The sequence below is a fragment of the Equus caballus genome, chromosome 1 (genome assembly GCF_041296265.1).
Source record: "Equus caballus isolate H_3958 breed thoroughbred chromosome 1, TB-T2T, whole genome shotgun sequence".
Taxonomy (NCBI): Eukaryota; Metazoa; Chordata; class Mammalia; order Perissodactyla; family Equidae; genus Equus; species Equus caballus.
The window spans coordinates 187,581,629-187,606,676 of record NC_091684.1 but is presented as its reverse complement, the minus strand read 5'-3'; the positions used below and the strand labels follow the sequence as shown (position 1 = coordinate 187,606,676).

The following is a 25,048-nucleotide window of genomic DNA, read 5'->3' as shown; positions in this document are numbered from 1 at the left end:
AGAGATGGGAGAGCCTAGGCTTAAAGACATAATTCTAAGTAAAAAATTACTAGCTAAGAGATCTTCAGATGTTCAAGACAAAAGCTAAGAAACTATAGCATTTTCATTTCTTGTCTGATGACTTTCAAGAAAAATTGTCTTAACATAGGTAGTGTCTTAACCTTTTTGCTGCTTTAAGACAAAGATGATTCATTTTGGCCATGTGCCAGCATTTGAGCACTATTCGTTAAGGTGATTTTAATCTTTTAATATGGCAAACAATGTTGGTAGTTTTGATTTACTGTTGCTTGATGAGTAAAGAAGCTATATTTCCTAGGAAATTACAAACAAAATACTATTATCGAGAGTGAATCACTCTTCTGGCAATCAGTTATAACCAAGATACTAGAAACAATTTCAGAGAAGGACATACTATCTTAAAAAACAAAATTTGATTAGACACAGGCAGGACAGATCCATGAGAAGAAACTCTTTACGGAACTGAAAAGTTTTCAATGTGTTAATGTCATGGTCATACAAGTAAAATACAGTGAATATTCTATGTCTGAGTGTTTCAAAAAGGCTTCAATATAATTGACCTATTTATTGGAAGAATCATATGCATTTTTTAAGCTTTAGGATCTTCATTCAACAAGTTACATGATGAAAATTGGTGGAGACTAAAATAGAGATAAAATTAGTACCTAAATATTAATTTTTGAAGCTGTAGCTTGGTGGGTAATGCTCACGCACAATTTGTTTTTGCATTTGAATACATTAAAATATGGCTCAGGCATTGTAAGAATAATAAATAACCAGAAAGTAAAACCTCGTGAAAGTTTATGAAAATAATCAGAATTCAGAACACTTCAGTTACTTTTAGGAAATGAGGAATCACTAAATTTGAAATTGTGATTCCAAGTAGATCACGGCAATGTCAGAAGGCATCCGGACAGACCACATGGGCTCATTCATTGCTTGCCTTCTCGCTCTTTGCCTGAATTTTGACACACTTGGTTCCAGAAAGCAATTTAGTTCTTACTGTTGTTCAATAAAGATTTAAATAGTCTATTTTGTGGTCTGGAGATTTTGTATAAACTTTCCAAGACGACGAAACCGTGTCTTCACTTTATCATAGAATGAAATTTCAAACTTTGGACTGTCTGGGACCAAAATTTAACAGCTACACGAGAAATTCTGAGTAACAAACCAAATCTAACCATCAACTCCCGCCCCCCCAAAAACACCAAAAATCCCAAACTCTTCACTTTAAATGGATTATGGTTATAAGTCACAGTCCTCAGGTAAGCAGAATATTTCATCTGGTAATGTGCCAGGTGCTAGATTATTTGACATAATAGTATACATGTTTTAATACTGCTATTTTAAGAAAGGATACTCAAATATTAATCTTTTACTGTCATACGTTTTTTAGAAAGACAGGTCACACAAATGTTTATAAAACAAAAATATAGTTTGAAAACTTAGGTTTCATCATTGGCAAGAATGACTACTCATCAAGTATTTACCTGTGCAAAGAAATATGAACAAGACTGAGTCTCTGATCTCCAGAAGCCGCTTTCTAATGGGAGACAGTACAGGAATACTGGAACACGAGAAACTTAATAACCGCCCTAATAGAGATGAAGTAAGAGCGATAAGGCATACAGAAGAGAGATTAACTACGACTTGGCAGTGGGATGGGGGTGGGGAGCTGGGGAAGCCCCCTGTAGGGGTGGCATAGAAGTGTTCTTGAAGGATGAATTGGCTTTAAACACGTGAAGGTGGATTGGACTGAGTGGGGGGTTAAAAATGGCAAACGAATTAAACAATGAGAGTACAAGGTCGGAACTGGAATGGAGAGTCCAATTGGAGCACAGGGTCTAAGGTATTAGTGTGAATGAAAGTGACTTTTATTAATTTTCTTGCCATCCACATGAAAACAAAATAACGTGCCAGAAATTAGATGTATGATTTGGGCAAGTGGTTCTTTAGAGAAATCCAATAGGGGCCCAGAAAACTTTCGTAAAATCTAAAAAAAAAAGTACACACACACACATTTTATTCTTTGATTCTAGAAATGATAAAGCCACGGTTTGTCTTACCCCAACTTAACAGCAATAACACCTACTATGTGTAAACTTGCAGTCCACAGTGTGGCTATATTGCCTGCAAAGGCTGCAATTGTTGTAAAAGCAGAAATAAAGTGATTATTTTGAGATGGTTGAGGTTTTAATCAAAAGGCCATTTCTGATTTCAAAAGTTTTTCCTCACTTCTAGAGGACAAACAAGGTTATAATTCACATTCCTCTATGTCACCTAAATAAAAGTATACAACTGCTCTTTATAATGTGACCATAGCTTAAGAAAATAAGATGCAAAAAGCAGATCTAATTTTGCCAAGGGATAAGACTATGATTTAAGACATTAGTAATCAGTGTACACGTTCAAGTAAGGAGTAATTCTTCAAAGCAATAACGCTGAGGAATTTTATGTCAAGTTATTCTATCAATGTTCAAACTATATTTGATTTTTCTCCTCCAGAATTATCTCGAGAACTGGTTGATGAGTTGGAAAAGAAATTCAATCTCCTCTCTTTTAGTCACCTGGTTTTTGTTTCAAAACAGTATGTTTAGAAGCAAAATGAAGCTTAGAGATTTAAAATTAAAATTTGTCTTTAGCAAGCCAATGTGTACATAATCTATATGGGTCCGAGAAGCATTCCTTGTGATGTTATCAGAAGGAGATCCCTAAGAAACAAAGGCCGATGGAATGGAAGAAAAGGGCCGTGAGACAAATTACACTTGACTGGCGCATGTGGCAGCTCTCACCTTTCCAAATATTACGTAATTTTGGTTTGTCTATTTTGGGCAAAGTTCCTAAGTTTGAAAACAGGTATGCATTTTGAAGTTTCTGCCACAGTAGCTGTGATTGTGAAATAAAAGTCACTCAGTTTAAGCTTTCTTAGGGGCGCCTTGGTATATTTTCTTATTTTCCATATGTATTATGAATGCTAATTTTCGGGGCGCAGTTGCGCTAGACAGGCAAGAGCATCTTACTTGCCTAAAGACACACAAATCATACGGTTTGGATTATAAAACCAGAAAGGTTGATTGCTGTTTTCTAAGGCTTGCTTTACGTGGAGCCAGCGTTAAAAGTTCGTTAGCTAGAGCTTAACGACACAATGACTGAAGGAATGGGGTTACCACACAAGTGTTTAAATTCCATGCTGGATCCCTAGCTACAACGGAGAAGAAAGTTCAAACAACAAAAACAGAGTTGCAAGGTCTGACCTTGTGAGTCATGGACGCCTCTCACTCATTGCCAGGCGGCTCTGACTCGGGGCAACCAGGCCCTCCCAAGCAACGTGGCTAATTGAAGGAGGATTCTGAAGCTCTTGGCTGCAGATAAACCAAAGTGGCACATGGCTCATAACTCAAACATTTCATTTTAGGCAGCTGTTAGTTTTCTCGCACGGGCTAATTTGGATTATTCAATCATTTTCTTTTCTTTAATGAAAAACTGCTTGTAGTTTCTGGTGGGGGCAAAGAGCTGCGATTATGGATCTTGGAAGGTAAATTTATTATCTACTCATTCTAATTATGTATACAAGTGATGCTAAATTCAGAGCATTTTATTAGCAGCACAATTATATAGCTCTGTGTGTATGAATTTAATAACATTCAGCCCTGACTACTGTTTCTATGAGGGACCTGGAACCTCTCTCAGTGAGTAACGAAAAATACTGGATAGAAAATGACAAACATCTTAGATGCAGCAATATGTTGGCAAGTTGGTAAGGAGTATTCAGAGGCCAAAACCTCCGTAAAACTGGGAACCCTGAATGGTAAGGGAAGCACAGAAGGCAGTTTTTACCTTGAAAGCATTGTCTTAGGATAGGGGTGAAGTTGAGCTTTCACGGTCTTTTAGTGGAGCAGGGAACAGAGGACAAAGTCCAGGCCCCACCCAAGGAGAGAAATCTTGAACTCAGGCTATGAATGGAGGATAAAAGAAATACCTCCTGTAGGATTTTTTTTTTTTCCTTTTAGATTTCACATATGAGTGCGAACATATGGGATTTGTCTCTTTCTGTCTGACTTATTTCACTTAGCATAATGCCTTCAAGGTCCATCCATGTTGTCACAAATGGCAGGATTTCCTCATTTATTTAATTTATTTATTTGAGGAAGATTAGCCCTGAGCTAACTGCCACCAATCCTCCTCTTTTTGCTGAGGAAGGCTGGCCCTGAGCTAACATCCGTGCCCATCTTCCTCTACTTTATATGTGGGGCCCCTACCACAGCATGGCGTGCCAAGCGGTGCCATGTCCGCACCTGGGATCCAAACCGGTGAACCCCTGTCACCGAAGTGGAACGCGGGCACTTAACCGCTGCACCACCAGGCCGGACCCTCCTCATTTTTTTATGGCTAACAATATTCCATTGTATGTGTGTATATATATATATGTGTAGGTGTATACACAGCTTCTTTATCCATTAATCCATCAATGGACGCTTGGTTGTTTCCACACCTTGGCTATTGTAAATAATGTTGCTATGAACATGGGGGTGTAGATATCTTCTGGAGTTAGTGCTTTCATTTCCTTTGGATATATTCCTGGAAGTGGAAATGCTGGGTCATGTAGCAATTCTATTTTTAATTTTTTTGAGGATCCTTTATACTGTTTTCCACAGTGGCTGTACCAGTTTACAATCCCAGCAACAATGTACAAGGGTTCCCTTTTCTCCACATCCACACAAGCATTTGTTATCTCTTGTCCTTTTGATGATGGCCATCCTAACAGGTGAGAGGTGATATCTCATTGTGTTTTTTTTTTTTTTTTGTGGTTGTTCCTTTTTTTTTTTTATTGAGTTATTGATAGGTTACAATCTTGTGAAATTTCAATTGTACATTAATGTTTCTCAGTCATGTTGTAGGTGCACCACTTCACCCTTTGTGCCCACCCCCCACCCCACCTTTCCCCTGGTATCCACTAAACTGTTCTTGGTCCATAGTTTTAAATTCCTCATATGAGTGGAGTCATACACAGATTATCTTTCTCTCGCTGGCTTATTTCACTTAACATAATTCTCTCAAGGTCCATCCATGTTATTGCAAATGGAATGATTTTGTTCTGTTTTGCAGCTGAGTAGTATTCCATTGTATATATGTACCACATCTTCTTTATCCATTCGTCTGTTGATGGGTACTTAGGTTGCTTCCACATCTTGGCTATTGTAAACAGTGCTGCAATAAACATTGGGGTGCACAGGACTTTTGGGATTGCTGACTTCAGGCTCTTTGGATAAATACCCAGTAGTGGGATGGCTGGATCGTATAGTAGTTCTATTTTTAGTTTTTTGAGGAATCTCCATACTGTTTTCCATAGTGGCTGCACCAGTTTGCATTCCCACCAGCAGTGTATGAGGGTTCCTTTTTCTCCGCAACATTTGTTGCTATTAGTTTTAGATATTTTTGTCATCCTAACGGGTGTAAGGTGATATCTTAGTGTAGTTTTGATTTGCATTTCCCTGATGACTAGTGATGTTGAGCATCTTTTCATGTACCTGTTGGCCTTTTATACATCTTCTTTGGAAAAATGCCTATTCAGATCTTTTGCCCATTTTTTTTTTTTTTTTTTTTTTGAGGAAGATTAGCCCTGAGCTAACTACTGCCAGTCCTCCTCTTTTTGCTGAGGAAGCCTGGCTCTGAGCTAACATCCGTGCCCATCTTCCTCTAGTTTATACCTGGCACGCCTACCACAGCATGGCTGCCAAGCAGTGCCATGTCCGCACCCGGGATCCGAACCAGCGAACCCCGGGCCGCCGAGAAGCGGAACGTGGGAACTTAACCACTGCGCCACCGGGCCGGCCCCTCTTTTGCCCATTTTTAAATTAGATTCTTTTTTGTTATTGAGTTGTATGAGTTGTTTATATATTTTGGATATTAACCCCTTACCAGATTTATGGTTTGCAAGTATTTTTTCTCATTCCCAAGGTAGGGTTCACTTTATTGACGATTTCTTTTGCTGTGCAGAGCTTTTGTTTGATATAGTCCCACTTTATTGTTTATTTTTGATTTTGCTGCCTGTAGTTCAGGTGTCATATACACAAAATCATTGCCAAGACCCAGGTCAAGGAGCTTTTTTCTTGTTTTTCCTAGGAGTTTCATGGTTTCAGGTCTTATGTTTAAGTCTTTAATCCATTTCAAGTTAATTTTTGTGAGTGGTGCAAGATAGGGGTCTAGTTTCATTCTTCTACATGTGAATATCCAATTTTCCTGCACCACTTATTGAGACTGTCTTTTCTCCATTGGATATTCTTGGCTCCCTTGCCAAATATCAGTTGACTGTATATTCTTGGGTTTATTTCTTGGCTTTTGATTTAGCTCCATTGACCTATTTGTCTGTTTTCATGCCAGTGCCACACTATTTTGATTCCTATGGCTTTATAGTATAGCTTGAAATCAGGAAATGTGATGCCTCCTGCTTTGCTCTTCTTTCTCAGGATTGCTTTGGCTATTGAGTCTTTGTGGTTCCATATAAATTTTAGGATTGTTCTTTCTACTTCTGTTAAAAATGCTTTTGATAGGGATTGCGCTGAATTTATAGATGGCTTTTGGTAGTACGGACATTTTAACAATATTAGTTCTTCCAATTCATAAAAACAGGATCTGCTATGAATTTTATAACCATAGACTAGCTCTCATGTGGGTTTTAAGCCCAAACTATCATTATTTCAGTGGTGCAATAAAATTCAGATTTAGATTTTAAAGTGTTCTAAGGCCTGCCCATGTTCCCAGGTGGCTGGCAGAAGCAAATGCAAAGCCTCTACTGAGAAGCCTGCCTGAAACCCAGCCCCTGACCAGTGACACGGACGTTAATTCTAAGAAATATAAGCTCAGAGTCATGAGTCACCAAACATCTAAAGAAATAAGGCAACACAAATACACCTAGCAGGATAATAGAGAGTAAAATTGGAGCAGTAGATACTTGAGATGTCAAAATCATCAGAAATTAAATATAGAATAAGCATGTTTAAAATGTCTAAGAATATAACAAAGGATTGAAAATATGAGACAGGAACAAGAGACCATAAAAACGACCAAATGGGTTTTGGAATGAACAGAATATAATCTCCAGACATGAAAAACAGAGTAAGAGAAATTAAAAGCTCACTGGAATTCTGCTTCTAGACAGAACTGAGTAGTTTGTGGCAGATCAATGCTCCTGCCAAGAACAACTAGGAAAGCTGAAGAGAACAAAGTATTTGCTTAAAAGTGTCAGAGAGGGACTGAAACAAAGACAACTAGAGGGACTAAGATTCCGAGAAAGGAGAACAGAGAGGTAAACTGAGGCTCTGCAGTGGCTCTTCCCATGGAGGCCTTTGCTGGTTCTGGGGGAAGGAGAGAGAATGATAATCTGGGCTCTGTCCCAGCAGAAGACTGTGCTGGGGACAGAGAAACCAATCTTGCAGGGCTGGCATGACAGACTTGGAGAGCCAAAGGGCCTGAAACACACTCCTAGTCGCCCCTTCAAAATACTTGGCAAAGCTGAGCTGTCCTAAGTGGGAGGTTAAAAAATCTCAGATGAGAACATCTAAAAGGGCCCCAGTGAAGATATCACTTAAGTTCTAGTGAGGTATGCTGTAGGAAGAGAAGCAAACCAGAGAAAATGGAGCCCTGCTCAAACTGCAGCCCAGCTTCCACTCAGCACAGCATCTGAATGGATTAAGGTAATTAGCTCCATCAATCTTCCCAGTAGAGGAAAAGCTCAGCCCTGTCTGAGGGAAGACAAAATCATCTGCAGGCTCAGGATGTCTTACATTAGTCAACAACTAACAGGCATGCAAGAGACAGGACCACACATCTAGAAACCAAGAAACAAAACAGACAATAAAGACCCACAGGTGATTCAGATATTGGAGTTTGTAGACATGGATTTTTAAGTAACCATGACTACTATGTTCAAGAAAATAGAGGCAGAGAGGGAGATAATATACTCAGAAAGATGAGTATTTTTCACTAGAGAATTGGAATGTACCAAAAAAATCAAGAGGAAACTGTATAATTGAAAAATACAGAATCTGAAATTAAGAACTGAATAGAGGCTCTAGCAGCAGAAGACAGTATTCGTGAAATGAAAGACAGGTGATTCTGAAAATTCAAAACTAAGGTACATAGAGGAGAAAAGGAGAAAAATACACAAGAAGGTGGAAGAGATGTGGGAACACAGTGAAAAAAATTAAAATGTATATAATCAGAGCCTCAGAACAAGGGGAAAAACATATTGACCAAAAATTTCCTAAAATTGACAAAAGATATCAAGGTAGAAATTTAAAAAGGTCTATGAACTCAAGCAAGAAATATACAAAGAAGACTCCATCTAGGCACAAAATAAAGCTGCCAAAAAACAAAGAAAAAAATGTAAAAAGCAATCAGAAAAAGCAGAGACTTTACTTTTAGGAGAACATTGAGACTGACAGGTGATTCCTCAGCAGAGAAGAGGGAAGCTAGACATCAAGAGGATGACATTTGAAAAGAGTTATAGGAAGTCTTATGCTCTAGGCCACAATACAGACCACATTTACCCTCCCACCTTAAAACAGCCAGAAAACAAAAAACCACCCACCAAAACAAAAAAATAATAACAACAGAAAACAACAGTGAAAATACGTGGATCAATGTTTTCAGACTTTGGACAGCAGGCAGCACAGGGCAGTGATCCCTGAGTGCCCAGCTTATTGTCTGGAGAGTTTACAGAGCACAGTGCAACAGTGCAGGGACGGGGAACAAAAACAGAGCCTGGCAGCCTCCCTGAGCTGAGAACACAGAGTTGAGAACTGGGGGAGGTCAAGACGGTCAGAGTACTGGAGAGGAGAGATTTGCATGGAGTGGAGAATGCCGCAGAGAAAGAGAGAGGGAGAGAGTGAGCAGGCTCTGGAGAGCTACAGAGCATGCCTTGAGTCTTCCTCTGAGTGTCAACCAGCTTATGTGTGTGAGTAAAGTACCGAAGCCAGGCTAAGAATTGCCAGCAACGAGGCAGAACAACCACCAAAGCTCACACATGGTTGTGACCAGTCAGAGTAGAGAAACCTCCTAGGACCCAGGGCATTAGTTACTGGATTCAGAAGGGGATTGCCTAAATTGTGGGGAAAAATCAGCCCTGGATTAAAGGTGCTCTGTTCCTGCCTACTGAAGCTGAAAATAGCCTTATAAGGATCAAACTGTTTCCAAGTAATGTAACTGCATCCCTGAACAAAGCTCAAAAAATTTTAATGAAAAACAAAAATATCCAATACCTAACAAGATAAAATTCACAATGATGGCATCCAAGAAAAGTTACCAAGCATGCAAACCAGGAAAATACAACTTATGATAAGGGAAAAAAAATCAATAGGAAGAGACCTGGAAATAGAACAGATGATAGAATTAACAGACAAGGACATTAAAACAGTTCTTATAACTGTATTTTTTTATATTTAATCTTCAGAGATGAAAAACATGTCACAAAGAAAAAGGCCCCAGATGGGATTAAGAGCTCATGAGACACTGCCAAAGAAAAGATTAGCAAATTTGAAGACAAAGCAACAGAACTATCCAAAATGAAACACACAGAAGAAAGAGACTGAAAAATGAACAAATGAATGAGCTGTAGGACAACTTCAAGTAGCCTGATATACATCAAATAGTACTTTCAAGGAAGAGGAAAAAAGAGTTATGGGACAAAAAATATTGGAAAAAATAATGGCTGCAACTTAAAAAACTTGATAAACTATAAACCCACAATTGAAGAAGTTCAACAAACCACAAGCACAGAAGCATGCAGAAGTCTACATCATAATCAAATTGGTTAAAACAAGCAACAAAGGGAAAAATATTCAAAGCAGTCAGAGGATATATTACAGAGGAAAAAAAAAAGAATGACAGCAGGAGCAAAGCAAGCCAGAGACGACAGATCAACATCCTGAAAATACTGAAAACAAAAAAGTTAATATCCAGTGACAAACTTCTTTTCACAAAATGAAGGTCCCCTCACCCAAAAAAGGGAGACATTTTCAGATACACAAAAGCTGAAAGAATTCATCACCCATGGCCCTGAATTAGTATAAATGATAAATACCTCAGGAAGAAGGAAAACGGTAACAGGTGGAAATTGGGATCCACACAAAGAACATTGGAAATGGTAAATATAATGTTCTTATTTTTCAAATCTCCTAAGAAAACTGTTGATCGTTTAAAGCAAAAGTAATAACAATCTTATGATTTTGTACATGTGTAGGAGCAAAATGTAAGACAACAGTATCACAAAGGCATACAAATGCTGAGACAATTCTTTTACACAGTAATAGGACAGTTTAGAAATTACCAGTTTAAAGAGTCTTTGTCCCAAACGTTCCTACTGCCCACCTAACCTTGGTCCTCTTTTAGCCATGTAGCTTAAGATTTAAATTCTAAGTTTGCTACGGGTGACAGTGTGTTACATAGTCTGTTTATATTTACCTTGTGTTGATCGAATAATCAAACACAACAGAGGCAGTGTTTTTACATTTCAGCTTTTGGTTACAGCAAAATTCCACATACAAATCCCAAAATTAGGAGAGGTGCTTTGTAGCAGATTTCAATCAGTCTGATATTTTCTAATTAAGAGACTTTGATCTCCCTTCTTAGGTTCTTTCTAACCATATTTACCTGAAATAATGTTTCTCTTTAATATTTTATCCATATTTTATTACTGTAATTTTATTTTATACCTAAATAGTTTTGAAAGGTCCCTAAACAATTTGTTCATATCAACTTTTATCTTTATTAACCTTAAGGAAGTCACACAGTTTGACAGTGAACCTAATCTGTTCCCTTACTGCAAGATATTTTATAGGCATACCCAGTACAGTGTCTTCAGGACGGTACACTTATAAATTTGATTAAGATCAATGTCTAAGAATCACATTGGAATGTGTAGGATTTGCAATAGGTAATTTTATGTGAACAAAAAGAAAATATATTTTAGATACTTGAGTTTGTGCATTAAATGCACACCTTTGCTAATAATCAGCTAGTCAAGAAACTGGCAGTTTCCCAATTACTATCATATTCCAAAACCATATTTAGAAAACAATAAAGTAAAGATAAACATATTAAGATTTCTGCAAAGAAGTATCAAGGGTATACAATATTTTAACGATTCTCAAAAATACACATTTATCATTGTCCAATTCTATTTATGAAATCCTACTTAAAAAATAATAACTTCAGCCTTTAAAAACTTAAAGTACATAATAACAAGGAAAAGAAAACCTTTTCAAAAAAGGTTATTCTAGTAAAAGGATTACAAAAAGTTCGGTAACCTGAGATGCTATCCTGGAACGTATGCTACTAGTTCAAGTGTGCAAGCTCCAACTTAGCAAATGTTTAAAATATTTGAGTTTTTAAAACAGTGCCAAAATAAACCACATCTTTTCTAGAGATGACATATTTAGCTAAGCATGAGCAACATAAATCTTTCAACCATTCCACATATTTGTTTAAAAGCCTCAGAAACCATGTGCATTTCTAATAAAACATGAACAAAATGCTGAAATCACTGGAGCGGAACAGTTGGCTTCTAAGTCAATTTTTTAAAAAGGCGAACATATCTGTGTGTGTCTGCGTGTGTTTGTGTGTGTCTGCGTGTATATATCTATATATAGAACAGACAGATTAGTTGTAAATAGTAGTTATCAATAACACACTAATGTCTTGTGAAAAATTTTGGCTCCATACAAATCATATGTGAGAAGAAAAAATGTTGAGCCAATGGCTATTTCATCATTATAATGCCTCATTAATCAGGAGTATTTGAAAATAGAAATTTTAAAAATAATTATGATGTTTAAAAATGCCACATATAAAAATGCCCTCCTATGCAACTATATCCACTATCAAAACTACACATTTTTAATATTCTAACTTTTTATGAACTGAACTAATTCTACCAGTAAGTGACCCGATAAGAAGATTCTTCAGTTTATTTGAATAAGGAAATATACAAAGGATCAACTTTCTCATTGAAAAAAAGGGAAATATTTTATTAGGCAAAATATTTTAAATAATTTTAGCATAATGGCTTATTTATAAAAGTAGAATTATAAAAGTAAAGCTTCTCATATATTAGTAACAAACTAATCATTTTGCTATAACTGCTTATACCTTGCCTATTCCCAATAGCCTTGCTTATAACTGGTTTTATCCGCAGCAGTTGCTCTGGGAGGTAGAGCGAGCCTTGAAGTGCAGACTACCATTTGATAACATTGTCAGGCTTTAGCATCAGGCCAAATTACAAACAGTACAAGGCAACTCAAGGTTGTCTGTTATTAACAACGAATTGTCACAGTATTCCTAATGAGTGAAGCTAAGGCAAAGATGCTCCTAGCCTGACGCTAGAGAGGCAGTAATAACGCTGTGCCATTTATGCACGTAGTTCACGTTGTTGTACTTCATCGAAAGACATGCACGCAATCTCCACTGTTAGACGATCCATATGAGTGTGTATGAAAGTGATGGCACAATAATAACAGAAATTGCAAGAGTTAAAATATTTAATTTTTAATTTTTTTCTTATATAAAGATTTGGAGACCCACTGTTGTGTGGAGTTTAGGCATAAGACCTTAGCTGTAAGTTCTAATGAGTCCTTGACAAATTCCTAGCCTCTCTGAGGCTGTTTCCTTATTTGTAAAACATAATAATAATAATAACAATAACACTAAAATTATCATTATGTGATTGACATATACGTATATAATTTATTATTATTATATAGTGTGGATAAGATCAAATAAAAAATGCAGACGTGATAAGACTGAAAATCATCAAGAGCTACCCATGTTTGTATGATCTTTTCTGCTTTTCCTCTGAACTACTTATTTTTACAAGGAGAAGTGAATTTTCATATTACTGTAGGAATTAGACAAGGTTTAAAGCCAACTCAAGCAATCTCTCTGGGCAGCATGAACGTGTAGAGAACTGATCTTCGGTGACGAGGTTATTCTTTCCTATGAAAAGAATAAAGACTATTTAAAACATTGTTGGTGGACATTTTTAAGTGCAAGAAATCAATTAATGATAATATTGGTTAAAATATTTGACATTTGCAATTTTGTAGACAACTCATTTTCAAAGTGATGTGACATTTTGGGGAGATTACCAACATTGAACAGTAGCAGATGCTAGAATTATTTTGTAAATTTAAGTTTAGAATATCAAATTCTATAAAAGTTCTGGATATTGATTACAGGAACTGGTTGCTCTAATCTGATCGTTTAGGTATAGAAAGAGATGTCTGGAAACTGTAAAATGTCTTTATGCTACACTTTGTGTTTTATGAAACCTCAAGCAAAATAATTCAAAAAAAGTTTGTCTGATCTTCAGGACTAAACTGAAAATTCAAGTTACTTGTGATTTATCAGAAGAGGAGTCAGGAATGGACTATTTTGTGACAAGAACTGTTTCTTTCTACTTACCTGCATGACTAGAAAGGCGCCGTTCCCTCCCACAGGGCGCTGTTCCCTGTTTCCCTTAGAGCCGAGAGAAGACTCCATGCCTGACCAGACGACTTCAGATTTCAGTATTTCTATAGTCACCGGCCTACGAGAGGCTATCATTCTCTTTAGGACCATAGAGTAAATCCAGTTAGTTTATTTTTGACCCCTGTTGTTCCTTATTTTTAATTCTCATAGTTTCAAAACGTAATTATAAGCAGGAAACTTGAGTAAATTCTAATTTGAACTCAATGGGATTATTATAACTGCCAGTTAATCTAATGGATTTAATAAGGAAGAAATTGAGCGTGTTAGCATTATGATTCTTTTGTCACCCTATGATTAAGCACCTTATATTTTCCTGCAGAGTTAAAAAAATTCAAACGGATAATCTTCCATGGTGTATGAAAGAATGGTGCAAGAAATTATTCTGTACTTGTCCTGAAAATAGGCAATGGTAGATGATTTAGCTCAATCTTAAAGCTAAATTAAAAAAATTGTATGGACTTAGAAAAATTTTCACTTGCTTACAAAATTTTCACTAATTCAGTCTCTACTTGTCTATTTCATCCTGTCCCAGTCACAGTGGTTTTCTATTGGTCTCTCATCTATTCCATCTAAAAATAATGAAGAGATTTTTCCTATAGCCAAATACTTAGTTTTATTCGTAATTTCATACGATTACAAGTGACTGCTATGCTGTGACCATTTTAAGTTCTCTCTTAAATAAAAGAAAGAGTAGGTAACCTGAACCAAATGGTAGATTCACCTTTTTTCCAAGTCTTTAGATTTTTACATTATAACTTTACTGTGTATTATATATTGGATTCCCTTCCTCTATAACAAAAATTCAAATGATAATCTAAATAAAGATAATTGAAAAGAACACTGAAGATGTTTGATGGCCTCTCGTCTTTGAGAGTCATGCTGGCCCAGCTAATTTTCAAGCTGAACGTCTCCCAGCCTATTAGACACACTTGGCAATTTCTACAGCTTAAATAGAGTTTAGATGATTATTCATTAAAAACATTAATTAAAGACCAACGTTAAAAATATTGACAATGAGTTTATAAGTACACATTAACGACATTCTCTTTTTATTGAAAATACCCTGCATTATTTGTAGTGAAACAAAAATCATACCTTGATTAACGTAATTTTAATGTACCAAACTCTTACAAAAGCAAATTATACATTTAATTCTTGGTATGTATACTTAATATTCTTTAATTCTAACAAAGATTACACGCATTCATTGAAGGAAGACTACATATTCTTATATCTGAGCTTCTCTCATCAGTTAAGAAATAAGATCTATATTGAAAAATGCATGTATTTGAAGTTTTGACCTAACACAGTGGATTAAGGTTTAGACAATATTTACTTTGCTGCATTTTGGTTCAGAAAGGACCAAATGTGAAGATATGATCCTGACCAACTTTACTATGCTTCCATAACGGTCTCTCAGTAAAAAGCCTTACATTGAACACAGTGAGATATAAAACAGTTAAAAAATAAGCTGCAACTTTATAGCCACCCATTGGTAAAAGTCTGTAGTTAATACATTCGGATAAATAACTCAGGTCAGCAGCAAAGTGGTTAAACATTTGTGATTTGATTTTATCTCGGCTTGGAATGTGGCTGGAGTGTCCCACTTCTAACAACTGTTTGCTAAGTTAAGGCTTCAGTGTTTACACAGCATTGAATGAAGCAGCCTGGTCACCAGATGTGACTGCTTCCCCAGACTGTCGTTCCCTCAGTCAGATCACTGTCCTCATGGTCCCTGTTCCAACCTTCTTCCTCAGGACGTCCACCAGCCTTTCCAACCTAAGTTGGGGGCAAGGGAGTGGGAAGGGAAAAAAAATATATAAAAAGTGCAATTATTGTCAGGAATGTTTTGGCTGAAAAACGACAGTATTTGCCTACGACCAAGCAGTCCTGGCAGTCATGTTAAGGAACAAAGCATTTCTGTAAGTGAGAGACTGCTGCAGAGTGCCAAGTATCTGAGGTTAAAAAAACAGCAACACACAAACTTTAACCCAGATCTTCAGATTATGTCAGCTTTAGATGCTACATGAAAAATACAAGATGCTCATTTCAAGACATTTACCCACTTGCATCAGGTTGTGAATGAATCATTTACTATGCAATGACAAGATGGCATATTAAATGGAGAGCAGTTTCAAATTGATTTTTACCTAAGAAGTACATATTTCAACACAGAAACGCTATCAATCTTACACCTGTTAACTTAGCTAAGTAAGAGACACATTGGTATACTGTACTGTTCTTATGCATTAAATTTCTTTCTTCTTCACAGAGTCAGCTGATGAAAATAAAGCCAGGAATTAGGTGGCTAGGTGGGAAAAATTTCATGTCTCAGTGCCATGAAAATAATTTAAATATATACAAACGATCTGATGCTAATAAAACCACTTTCTGTACTACACTTAAAAAGAAGTTTCTATTCCTGAGTAATATAAACGGGCTAGCAATGACTCTATATGCTTTTTAGTCAAAGTTAAGCGATTTTTTAACTTGATTAAAAACTCACCGATTATACTGAAAAAAGAGTCAAAAGCTCACAAGTTCATTCTGTAGTGTTCCTAGGCTACTCTCTGGGAGGGAGATTACAGTCATGGGGATCAGTGAGAGTTTTACTTGACAAAAGACGTTGAAATCAGACCATTAATTGTTTTTTTCCCTTTTCTTTCCTGAAAGCATAAAATCTCAACCCAAAATCTTGCTTGACGCTACACACACAGAAATCTTCCTTATAAGTGAAAATCACACCCAGCAGTTTTCATATACACAATCTCCCCTCAAAGACTGCGGAGCAACACAGTCTAGTCTGCTCCAGCTTGCCTCATTTACATGGATCCATGCATGAGGGTCCTCTGCAAATAAACACAGCACGGGGCTAGACACTAAAGGAATGAGGGTATTCTGAGTGTCCTACACACTGGTTTAAATGGACTGATCAGCTGCATGCAACACTGAAAACTAGCTCCAGTTTACTGGATGATTCTGCAAATATCCACAGTTCTGTTAACGGAAAACAGGAATATGAAACAAAAAAAATTCAGTGCATCAAAAATCTTTGCTTTGAGATATGTAGTAACGATCTTAGAGCAAAAAGGCAAATCTTGCTTAAGTTTGTTAATACAAATTTCTCAAAAGTAAATTATACATAAGTATTATACACCCACTAAAACAGCTTCAAACTAGCAACACAAATACCTGAACTAAGAGATTCACTGGCCAATTCACTGTATTCCCAGAGCACTCTGTATTAGCTGGACCTTCCCTAGTGGTAAAAACCAGTGAATAAACTACTCTGAATATTACGATTAATAGGATTACAAAAATCCTTTAAGACAAAGTTCCACTAACTTGAATTTTGGAGGAGGGAGAAGAAAAATGTAAGTATGAAACTTTAAATGTATTGTTAAAATACAATAATAACTTGAATTAACTGTTAACAAATGGCTCCCAGTGGAAATCTTGGCAAGCCATTAATAGCATTTCTCGGCATATAGTGTAAAAAGTCAGAAAATATTACTTTCAAGTTGGTTAGGTATACCCCTCTCCCACAATATCATTTACATTACTATTAAAAAAAACTTCCTCATGATGTAAGAACGAGCTCTACTCCGCACAGTTACTCTTATCACTACGAACTCAGAATCAACGGAATCCCGCATTTCTGAGCTGAATCTGTGTTGTGCTTCTTTCGGCTTCTCTTTTACATTCAGGCTCATCTCACTGCAGTTTCCCTTCTCATACATTAGAATGTCTTTCCATTTAGGAGTCTTCTATCTTGCTAAGGTAAGAGTTTAGGAGGAAATACATAAATATCATGTTTTGCAATGTCTTTACCATATTTCAACAATTGCCAGATCAACCGCATTCTCAGTTTATCCAGGTTGAATGGTTTATGAAAATTTGATCTCAGAAATGAGAAAAATGTCAATTCCTTAGTTTTGTGAAAGCTTATTGACTTCTGAAACACAATGAAGCACCTATTCCTTCCTGTAAGGAATGGACACCACCTGCCAAACAAGGGCTGTGCCAAAGGGAGGCAGGCATGCACGTCTGTGGAAGCACCTTGCAGGATCTGCCTGCAGGCTGCTCTTTGCTGTCCAAATCAATCATATCCTTTAAAAAATGATGTCGCTTACTGAAACAGTCTCCAACTGCTTTACATGTTACTCAATGATAGCTTCCCAAGGGCTTCAAGAAATAGGAAAAGGGTTAGAGCCAGGATTAGGATTTCTCCATTTTAAATAAGAAGACACTGAAGCGCAGACAAGTAAACCCTTCTACAAGGTCCTGAGGTAACAACTGGCAAATCTGGGCCTGGCTTCCTTGTTCTTAGTTCAAATCTACTTCCACTAGGGTTTCAGTTACTAGAGAGCTGCAGATTTCAGACTATAGGTTGATGGATTATTTGTCTTAATAACTTCATTAAACATTTTCATCAAGTTCTTAGTTTAGTCAAATTGGGAAAGTATTTGCTGGTGTATTTCATCTGCTATTTAGTAACACATTATAAGAAAGTAAATTGATAACATTGCACATAATTAGGAAATAACAGTTACAATCTATTATCGGCTATAATACAATTTCTATGCAGACGTGAAAAATATATTTACAGCTATATTTTAGACAGAAATCCTATTTTTTCAATTAACATTATTTTTTTATTTTCTGTGTATTGATAGTACATATGTATTACAATGGAATACACAGTTTTCCATCAAGTGGAGAACCATAAGCTGTTTACCAATTTTCCTAATTGGTTTACTTCTATTTTTCACTCTAATGAATACTGTGATATATTTTAAAAGGCAAATAATACTTTATGAATACTGACTGTGTTGGGAACCATGAGAAGTAATTTATGCACATATTTAGTTTCCATTATAACTCCATGGAGTAGATGTCATCCGCAGATGACAAAACCAAAGCATATGGAGGCTAGTTTCACCAGAGCCACCCTGCTAGTGAGTTTGGGGCTGGGACATGATGCTAGGTCTAATTACCACATTTCTGATGTCTCTTACATGCTACACTGCTTCCAAAATTACTGTGACTTTCCAGGCTTATTTCTGAGTTTCTGTGGGTTGAGCTACTCTTACTAATTTTTTTTTTTTTTTGCAAAATGAGAGAAAGGAGTGAAAATAGAACAAATTCCTCAACATCAGTTGAATTGTACCGAAGTAAAAATCTCACTATAAATGCCATTTTTGAGTCATTTTTGTATCTGTCAATGTGAGAGCAGAATTCTTATTGGCTTGACAATTTTCTCCCCCAAAAAGTATTCCTACTCTTTAGGCAATGAAGTTACGCCATCAAACATATTTGGCTTTTTATTGTTCCTTTTTTCCAAGGAGAAAGAACCAGGGAACCCAACAGAGATGGACAACAATCATCCTTCCAGCAGAGGAGACAGAAAAGCCCGTAGAAATGCTGCACTGAAGGTGTGCCTTAGTATCAAAGACCTTGCCCTCTCTCAACCATGGCAGCAGGCAGAGAAGACTTTAGATGCAGTTTTTTTCTTTTACTGTTATGGCTGTTCTTCCTCTGCTGGTCTTTTTAATGTTGATTTATTTTATCATCTTTTCTTTATACTTTTAATTTATTTATTTTTTTTATTTATTTTTTATTTTTTTATTTTTTAAAGATTTTATTTTTTCCTTTTTCTCCCCAAAGCCCCCGGTACATAGTTGTATATTCTTCGTTGTGGGTTCTTCTAGTTGTGGTATGTGGGACGCTGCCTCAGCATGGTTTGATGAGCAGTGCCATGTCCGCGCCCAGGATTCGAACCAACGAAACACTGGGCCGCCTGCAGCGGAGGGCGCGAACTTAACCACTCGGCCACGGGGCCAGCCCCTCCTTATACTTTTTATACTTTCTGCAAAAGATGTTATTTGCTCCCTTGATTCACTAAATGCTATGACTTCCAAATACAGACCCCTATCCCAAAACCCTCTTCTGAGATTCAGACTCACGTATCTGACTGCCTGCAAGACATCACCTCTTGCTTATCCCACACGCATATGATACACAGCATATCTAAAACAAAACTTATTTCACCTCCCAAGCTTGTTTCAGTATTTCTTATCTTGATTAATGTTGCCATTCACTAATTCACTCAACCTTTAAGTTGAAAAGATTTAGGAAAAGATTAGGCAAGATAGGGTGGGCAAGAAGGATGACTCCCAGTGTCTGGTGTTGGTGACTAGATCAATGATGATACACGAACCAAGACAGCGGAAGGAAGAACTGCAGGTTTTTGTTGGGGAGTACGTATGTGTGCGACAGGATGAGTTCAGTTTAGTCCATACAAATTTGAGGTGTTTGTGGGACATATAAGTGGGGACGTTAAAGTAGACAGTTGGATATAAGAGTCTGTGTTAAAGAGAGAATTCTAGGTTTGTGATATAGATTTCAGTTCAGTCGATAAGCATTTGTTCGCTAATTCCTATGTACTAGATATTGTTCTAGGCACTGATTATTCAAAGAACAGGATGTGATCCCTGCTCATAAGAAGCAAGAAAGTGGGAAAGTAGGTCTTTATACGGATAATTCCAATAAGTTGTTGGTAAAATGCTGTAATAAAAGGATAAGCACAGGTATTAAACAGAATGTGGCTTGGGCAGGCAAGGAGAGGAAGGGCCTGGAAAGGCTTCCTGGTGATGCCTGAGTTACGTACTGAAGGATAAGAAGGAAACGGTCACTTCAAGAGGGTGGGAATGGAGAGGGGAAGAAGGGCATTCGAGGCGGAAGAAACAGTATATGTGAGGGCACAGAGGTATGGAAGGCATGACGGGCATCAAGTCTCAGCAGTAGTGTGGTTTCTCAGGACCATGAAGTAGGAGGTGCAGAACATCAGGAAATGAGGCTGGAGAGGTGGGCCATGAGGAGGTCTTGCTCTAGGTTGCAATTGAAGGCATGTGGGTGGATGGAAATGCTTAGAGAGGGAAATAAAAAAAGGAGAAGAGGAGTGGAAAGAGGATAGAACCAAGATGAAAACAAATATTTAAAGTAAAGGGATTGGAGAAAAAAAAAAGAAGATTGGCAGGGGCCAGCCCCATGGCCAAGTGGTTAAGTTCGCGCGCTCTGCTTTGGCGGCCCAGAGTTTTGCAGGTTTGGATCCTGGATGCAGACATGGCACCGCTCATTAGGCCATGCTGAGGAGGCGTCCTACATGCCACAACTAGAAGGACCCACAACTGAAATATATAACTACGTACTGGGGGACTTTGGGGAGAAGAAGAAGAAGAAAAAAAGAAGAAGATTGGCAACAGATGTTAGCTCAGGTGCTAATCTTTAAAAAAAAATGTGCCGAAACAAAATAAAGGGATTGGTAAAAGAATTTGAGAAAATAGTCAGGGAAGTAAAAAATGGATCAAGGGTAGGTGCTGTCACAGAATCCAGAGAAGAGAATTTCAAGGAGTGATCTACAAGGTTAAGAATTTAACAAGATCAAAGTGAAAAGTGTCCATTTGACTTGGCAATTAGGAAATGACAATCGTTTCAGTTCAGTTTTAAAGGCATGATGGAAGTAGGATGAAGCCCGAATGGAACGTGAAGAAGTGAAGACTAAGTATAGGCTGTTTTATAAGAGCTTGGCTAGAAGGAAAAGAGAATTGAAGTTATGGGGGCTGTATGGCTGAGGAAGTTTTTAAAGACGTGGATGGCAGGTGAACATGTTTATGGACTATGAGAGAGAAGACTATAGGAAGACACCAAAGTATAAGGGAGGAAAAGATATCTTTATAAGCAGAGTCTCAGAGGATGGAATCATAAGCGCGACTTGAAGTATTATTAAAAATACAACTGGACAACTTTCCCTTGGAGATTAAAGGGAAAGAGGTGGGAGAACACAGTTGCGGATAATTTTGTAGGTGTGGAGGATGTTAACTGACAGAACTCATGCCTGCTAGATTCAATTTTCCCCACAGAGTAGGAGGCAAAGTTCTCTGCTGAAAGCACAAGGTAAAGAGAAAGGCTAGAGAAGGGTGAAGGTTTTATAGGACAAGAAAGGGAGGTGACCTGGGACACGTAAAAAGAATGTTAGGTGGGACAGATGACCCAGCTATAGCTAGAGACTACAAATTTGCAGGAGACATTGACCATCACGGCATTACGACCTTTTTTTTCCCTCCTCATCAGCTCTATACTTTGGGAGTAGGTATGCGGAGGGCAAACGATAGTAGTAATTGAGAGTTTATGATTTATAGAGAAAGACAAGGGTATAAGGAGATTGTGTCTTCGGGAGAAAGTGATTAAACGAAGAATTCAGACTGGGTAGAAAAAAAAGCAAGTTTATGCTGTTAGTTCAAGGAAAAAGGGAGGGAGAAAGGGACAGCATGTCTTGATTTGTGTTGAGGCTAAAAAGCAAGAGTAGCTGGAATAAGCCTATTGCTATTGTCAGGGAGGCAACTTTGATCTTGGATTTCAGATTTAGAAAAGTTCTGAGTGACGACAACATCCATTGTAGCTGAAGTGAATAAGAGGTAAAACTCATCAGCATTCAGGAGACAAAAGAATAGGACAGATTTTTGACGCTGATATTGAAGTTTCTTAGCATGAATGCAGAAGGTGGGGTCGAGAGGAAGACACTGAACCAGGTGCCTGAAACTCACATTAAGGAATGGCACTGATCAGGAGACCGGCAGACAGCACCGAAGAGGAGAGACAGAGAGTGATAAAGCTGGATGGCGTAAACCTCAAAGGAGGAGGGGTTTTTACAGGGATGCAAAAAGTATGAAAGTAGCAAAGAGGAACCAGAAGAACTCTCCTTCCTAGTATATAGGGTATACAAAACAGACTAGTGTCCAGGGGGCTGCTAGGAAAAAGTGTCCTTGATAAATTCAAGCTTCAGGTAGAACGTATGCGTGAAACATTCAGTACAGACGTTGTGGATAGATGCAAGGTAGTAACAATGGAAAGAAGGTTCCACAAGGCAGACTGAAAAGAGCTGAGATGAGAGGAATAATGGGAAGGAGGGAAAGATGGGGAAGAAGAACAGAGGTATAAGGAAGAGGATAGATAACTGACGGAGTGTACCCACTCTCCCATGCATAAACTGTAACTAATGAGTTCTTGCTCAGTTTTAGCCACAGTATGTAAATGAAAGATGCAGACTAAGATACGTACAGATGCATATAAAAATGTACATATACACACATATTTATGACTATATAGAGACATGGCCATATAAATATGAACTCACACAGATATTCTCACAAAAGTGCATGTAATAAATATGTGAATATCAAATGAGAAAAAAATGAAGCTGAGAACAGAAAAGAAGAAAGACTTTATATTTGAAACAGAATGGAGAGTTTGTACGTGAAAAGGTGAAGGTAGATACAGATGGGAGAGTGGGTTGAAAAGTCTAGAAGGCGGTAAGAATGGGGAAATGAATAATAATTGCATGGTCAAAAATTATGCCTTATTTTAACAGGAAATCTGCCTCCTTGGATCTTCCACTCATCTGCCTAGACTACCCTTTAAATCACTACCCTACTTGCTTTCCTACATGAGGTGTTGTCAAAATGTTAAGAAAGCTGTCATATCTTTACTGTTTTACTTTTTCCTAGGCTAACACTTCCAACCTTCAAATGGCTTTACACATTAAAGATAACAGATTGCTCACCAATACTCGTTGCTCTCCAGCAAGTCTAGTGTCTTTAAAAATATTGAACGTTGTATAGTAATGCAGTCTAGTCATTATAAAGGAAAGCGGGACTGGAATCTCCCTTGATGTGGACAGTTACTTGTTTCAATGCTGCCATGTTTCCCCCCTGGCTTCCACTGAGCTTTGGGGCAAATGAGTCTACCCACTAATACTCTATAGCCTGCTTTGCCACCAAGCTAATCTAAGTCTCCTATTTTTGACATATACAATTAATATTGCTGTATCACTTATTTATCCCTGCATAATAAACCACCCAACGCTTAGTGGCTGGAAACTACCTACTATATTTAATCACATCAATTTTGGGTGTGGCGCAGCTGGGCAGCTCTTCTGCTGGCCTTGCCTGCAATCACTCATGCAGCTGCAGTCAGCTGGGGTTGGGTGGTCATACACCTGCCAGTTGGTGCTGACTTATGGCTAGGATCCTCTCTTTGAGCTTCTCATTCTCAAGTAGGCCAGTGCAGACCTATGCACACGGTGAACACAAGTTAGCAGGAGGGTAACACTGGCAATACTCTTGAGGCCTTGTCCAGAAGTTGAACAACATTACTTGGTTTACCTTACTGGTCAAAGGGGGTCACAGGCCAGCCTGGATTCAAAGGGTGGGAAGACAGATTCTACCTTTTGACAGGAGGCTGCAAAAAATTTGTGGCCATTTTTTATTCCACAACATTGATTCTAAATGCAAGATTTTATCTTTATCTATGTCAGATTTCATCTTAGTAAATTTAGTCCATTTTTCCAGCAATTAGTATCTTGTGGCATTCCTGCATTTGTCTATCATTTCATGTACTTATGATAAGCCTACCTTTTGTTTTTAACTTAGTTACTTAAAGATGTTGAACAGAAAGAACCAAGGCTAAACTACTGAGACAAACTCTCAGAGACAATCCTACAAGGTCATAACATGTATTCCTATTCAATTAGCTCTGAATTCTCGGAACTGTGCAATCATTTCTTGATCTTGTCCACAAAGACATTTTGAGATAGTCTGTCAAATGACTGTTGAAATCAAGATATATTAGAGTCCTTCCTCCTTCCTTACCAGTTACAAAGGTTAATTCCTGAGATGCAGCTAGACCTGCAAGGCCCCAAATACGGTAACTAGTATCAGCCTGGCTGCCAGAGCATACTTAGTCCTTAGTGGGTAGATCAGTGAGTGACTGGGATGTGAACTAAGGTAACTGAACTGACCGTGGGCGCCATCTAAAAGCACCGTTGACTGTCTCAATTAGAGTACCCAAAGGGCTTAATCTGGGCGTTTACAGATCTACAAAGGTCCAATCTGAAGATCTGTGGCATGGAAACAAGAATTTCTAGGCTGTGATGATACTTGGCAAATACGGTGCATTGCTGGCTGAAGTTGATATCATGCCTAGTATGGGTCACAGAACACAGCACTTACTCTATTTTTAAATTTAATTTTAATGGTTCGTCTGTGTTTCAACATTCAAGATTTATTTAATGAAAAGCTTCACCAAGAAGTCGATGAGTTACTCTTTATCAAAATAAAACAATAAATTCCAAAATATTTTCAACCTAACAATACTATGATGGCATCATACATTTTGTTTTACCAAAAAAGACGTCTTTTTTCTTGTTGGACAGGCTCACTATTGAATGGATAGGGACTTACAAATAGATCTTGTTTTTATAAAATTTTAAGCCTAAAACATTTCTGTAATTCTTGTTAGCAAGTTCAGTATTAATAATAAATTGTGGTTGATTCGGACATGGGCATACTTTATTTATCTAGAATTGGACATTATAACAATACTAGTTAAAATAAGATTTCAATTGGATTTTATACAAGAGAAAATGAGGAAAAAATTGATATGAGCA

The 25,048-nt window shown here is 37.5% G+C and overlaps 1 protein-coding gene across 26 annotated transcripts in view; it reads right to left on the bottom strand.

Annotated features, from left to right (window-relative positions):
* Positions 1 to 14,560: 14,560 nt before the first annotated feature.
* MIPOL1 (mirror-image polydactyly 1) overlaps positions 14,561 to 25,048 on the bottom strand; it is a 302,394-nt gene continuing 291,906 nt past the window's right edge. For 14 of the 26 annotated variants that reach the window (XM_070274371.1, XM_070274209.1, XM_023624223.2 and 11 more), the window contains one exon: positions 15,094 to 15,321. Coding sequence is in view for 12 of the 26 variants with exons in the window: in XM_023624241.2 (XP_023480009.2) it covers positions 15,255 to 15,321 (67 nt within the window). In the remaining 14 variants the exon portion in view is untranslated. Of the gene's footprint in view, positions 15,322 to 25,048 lie in introns of all 26 variants that reach the window. The other 12 variants (XM_023624241.2, XM_070274338.1, XM_023624247.2 and 9 more) reach the window with 1 other exon arrangement.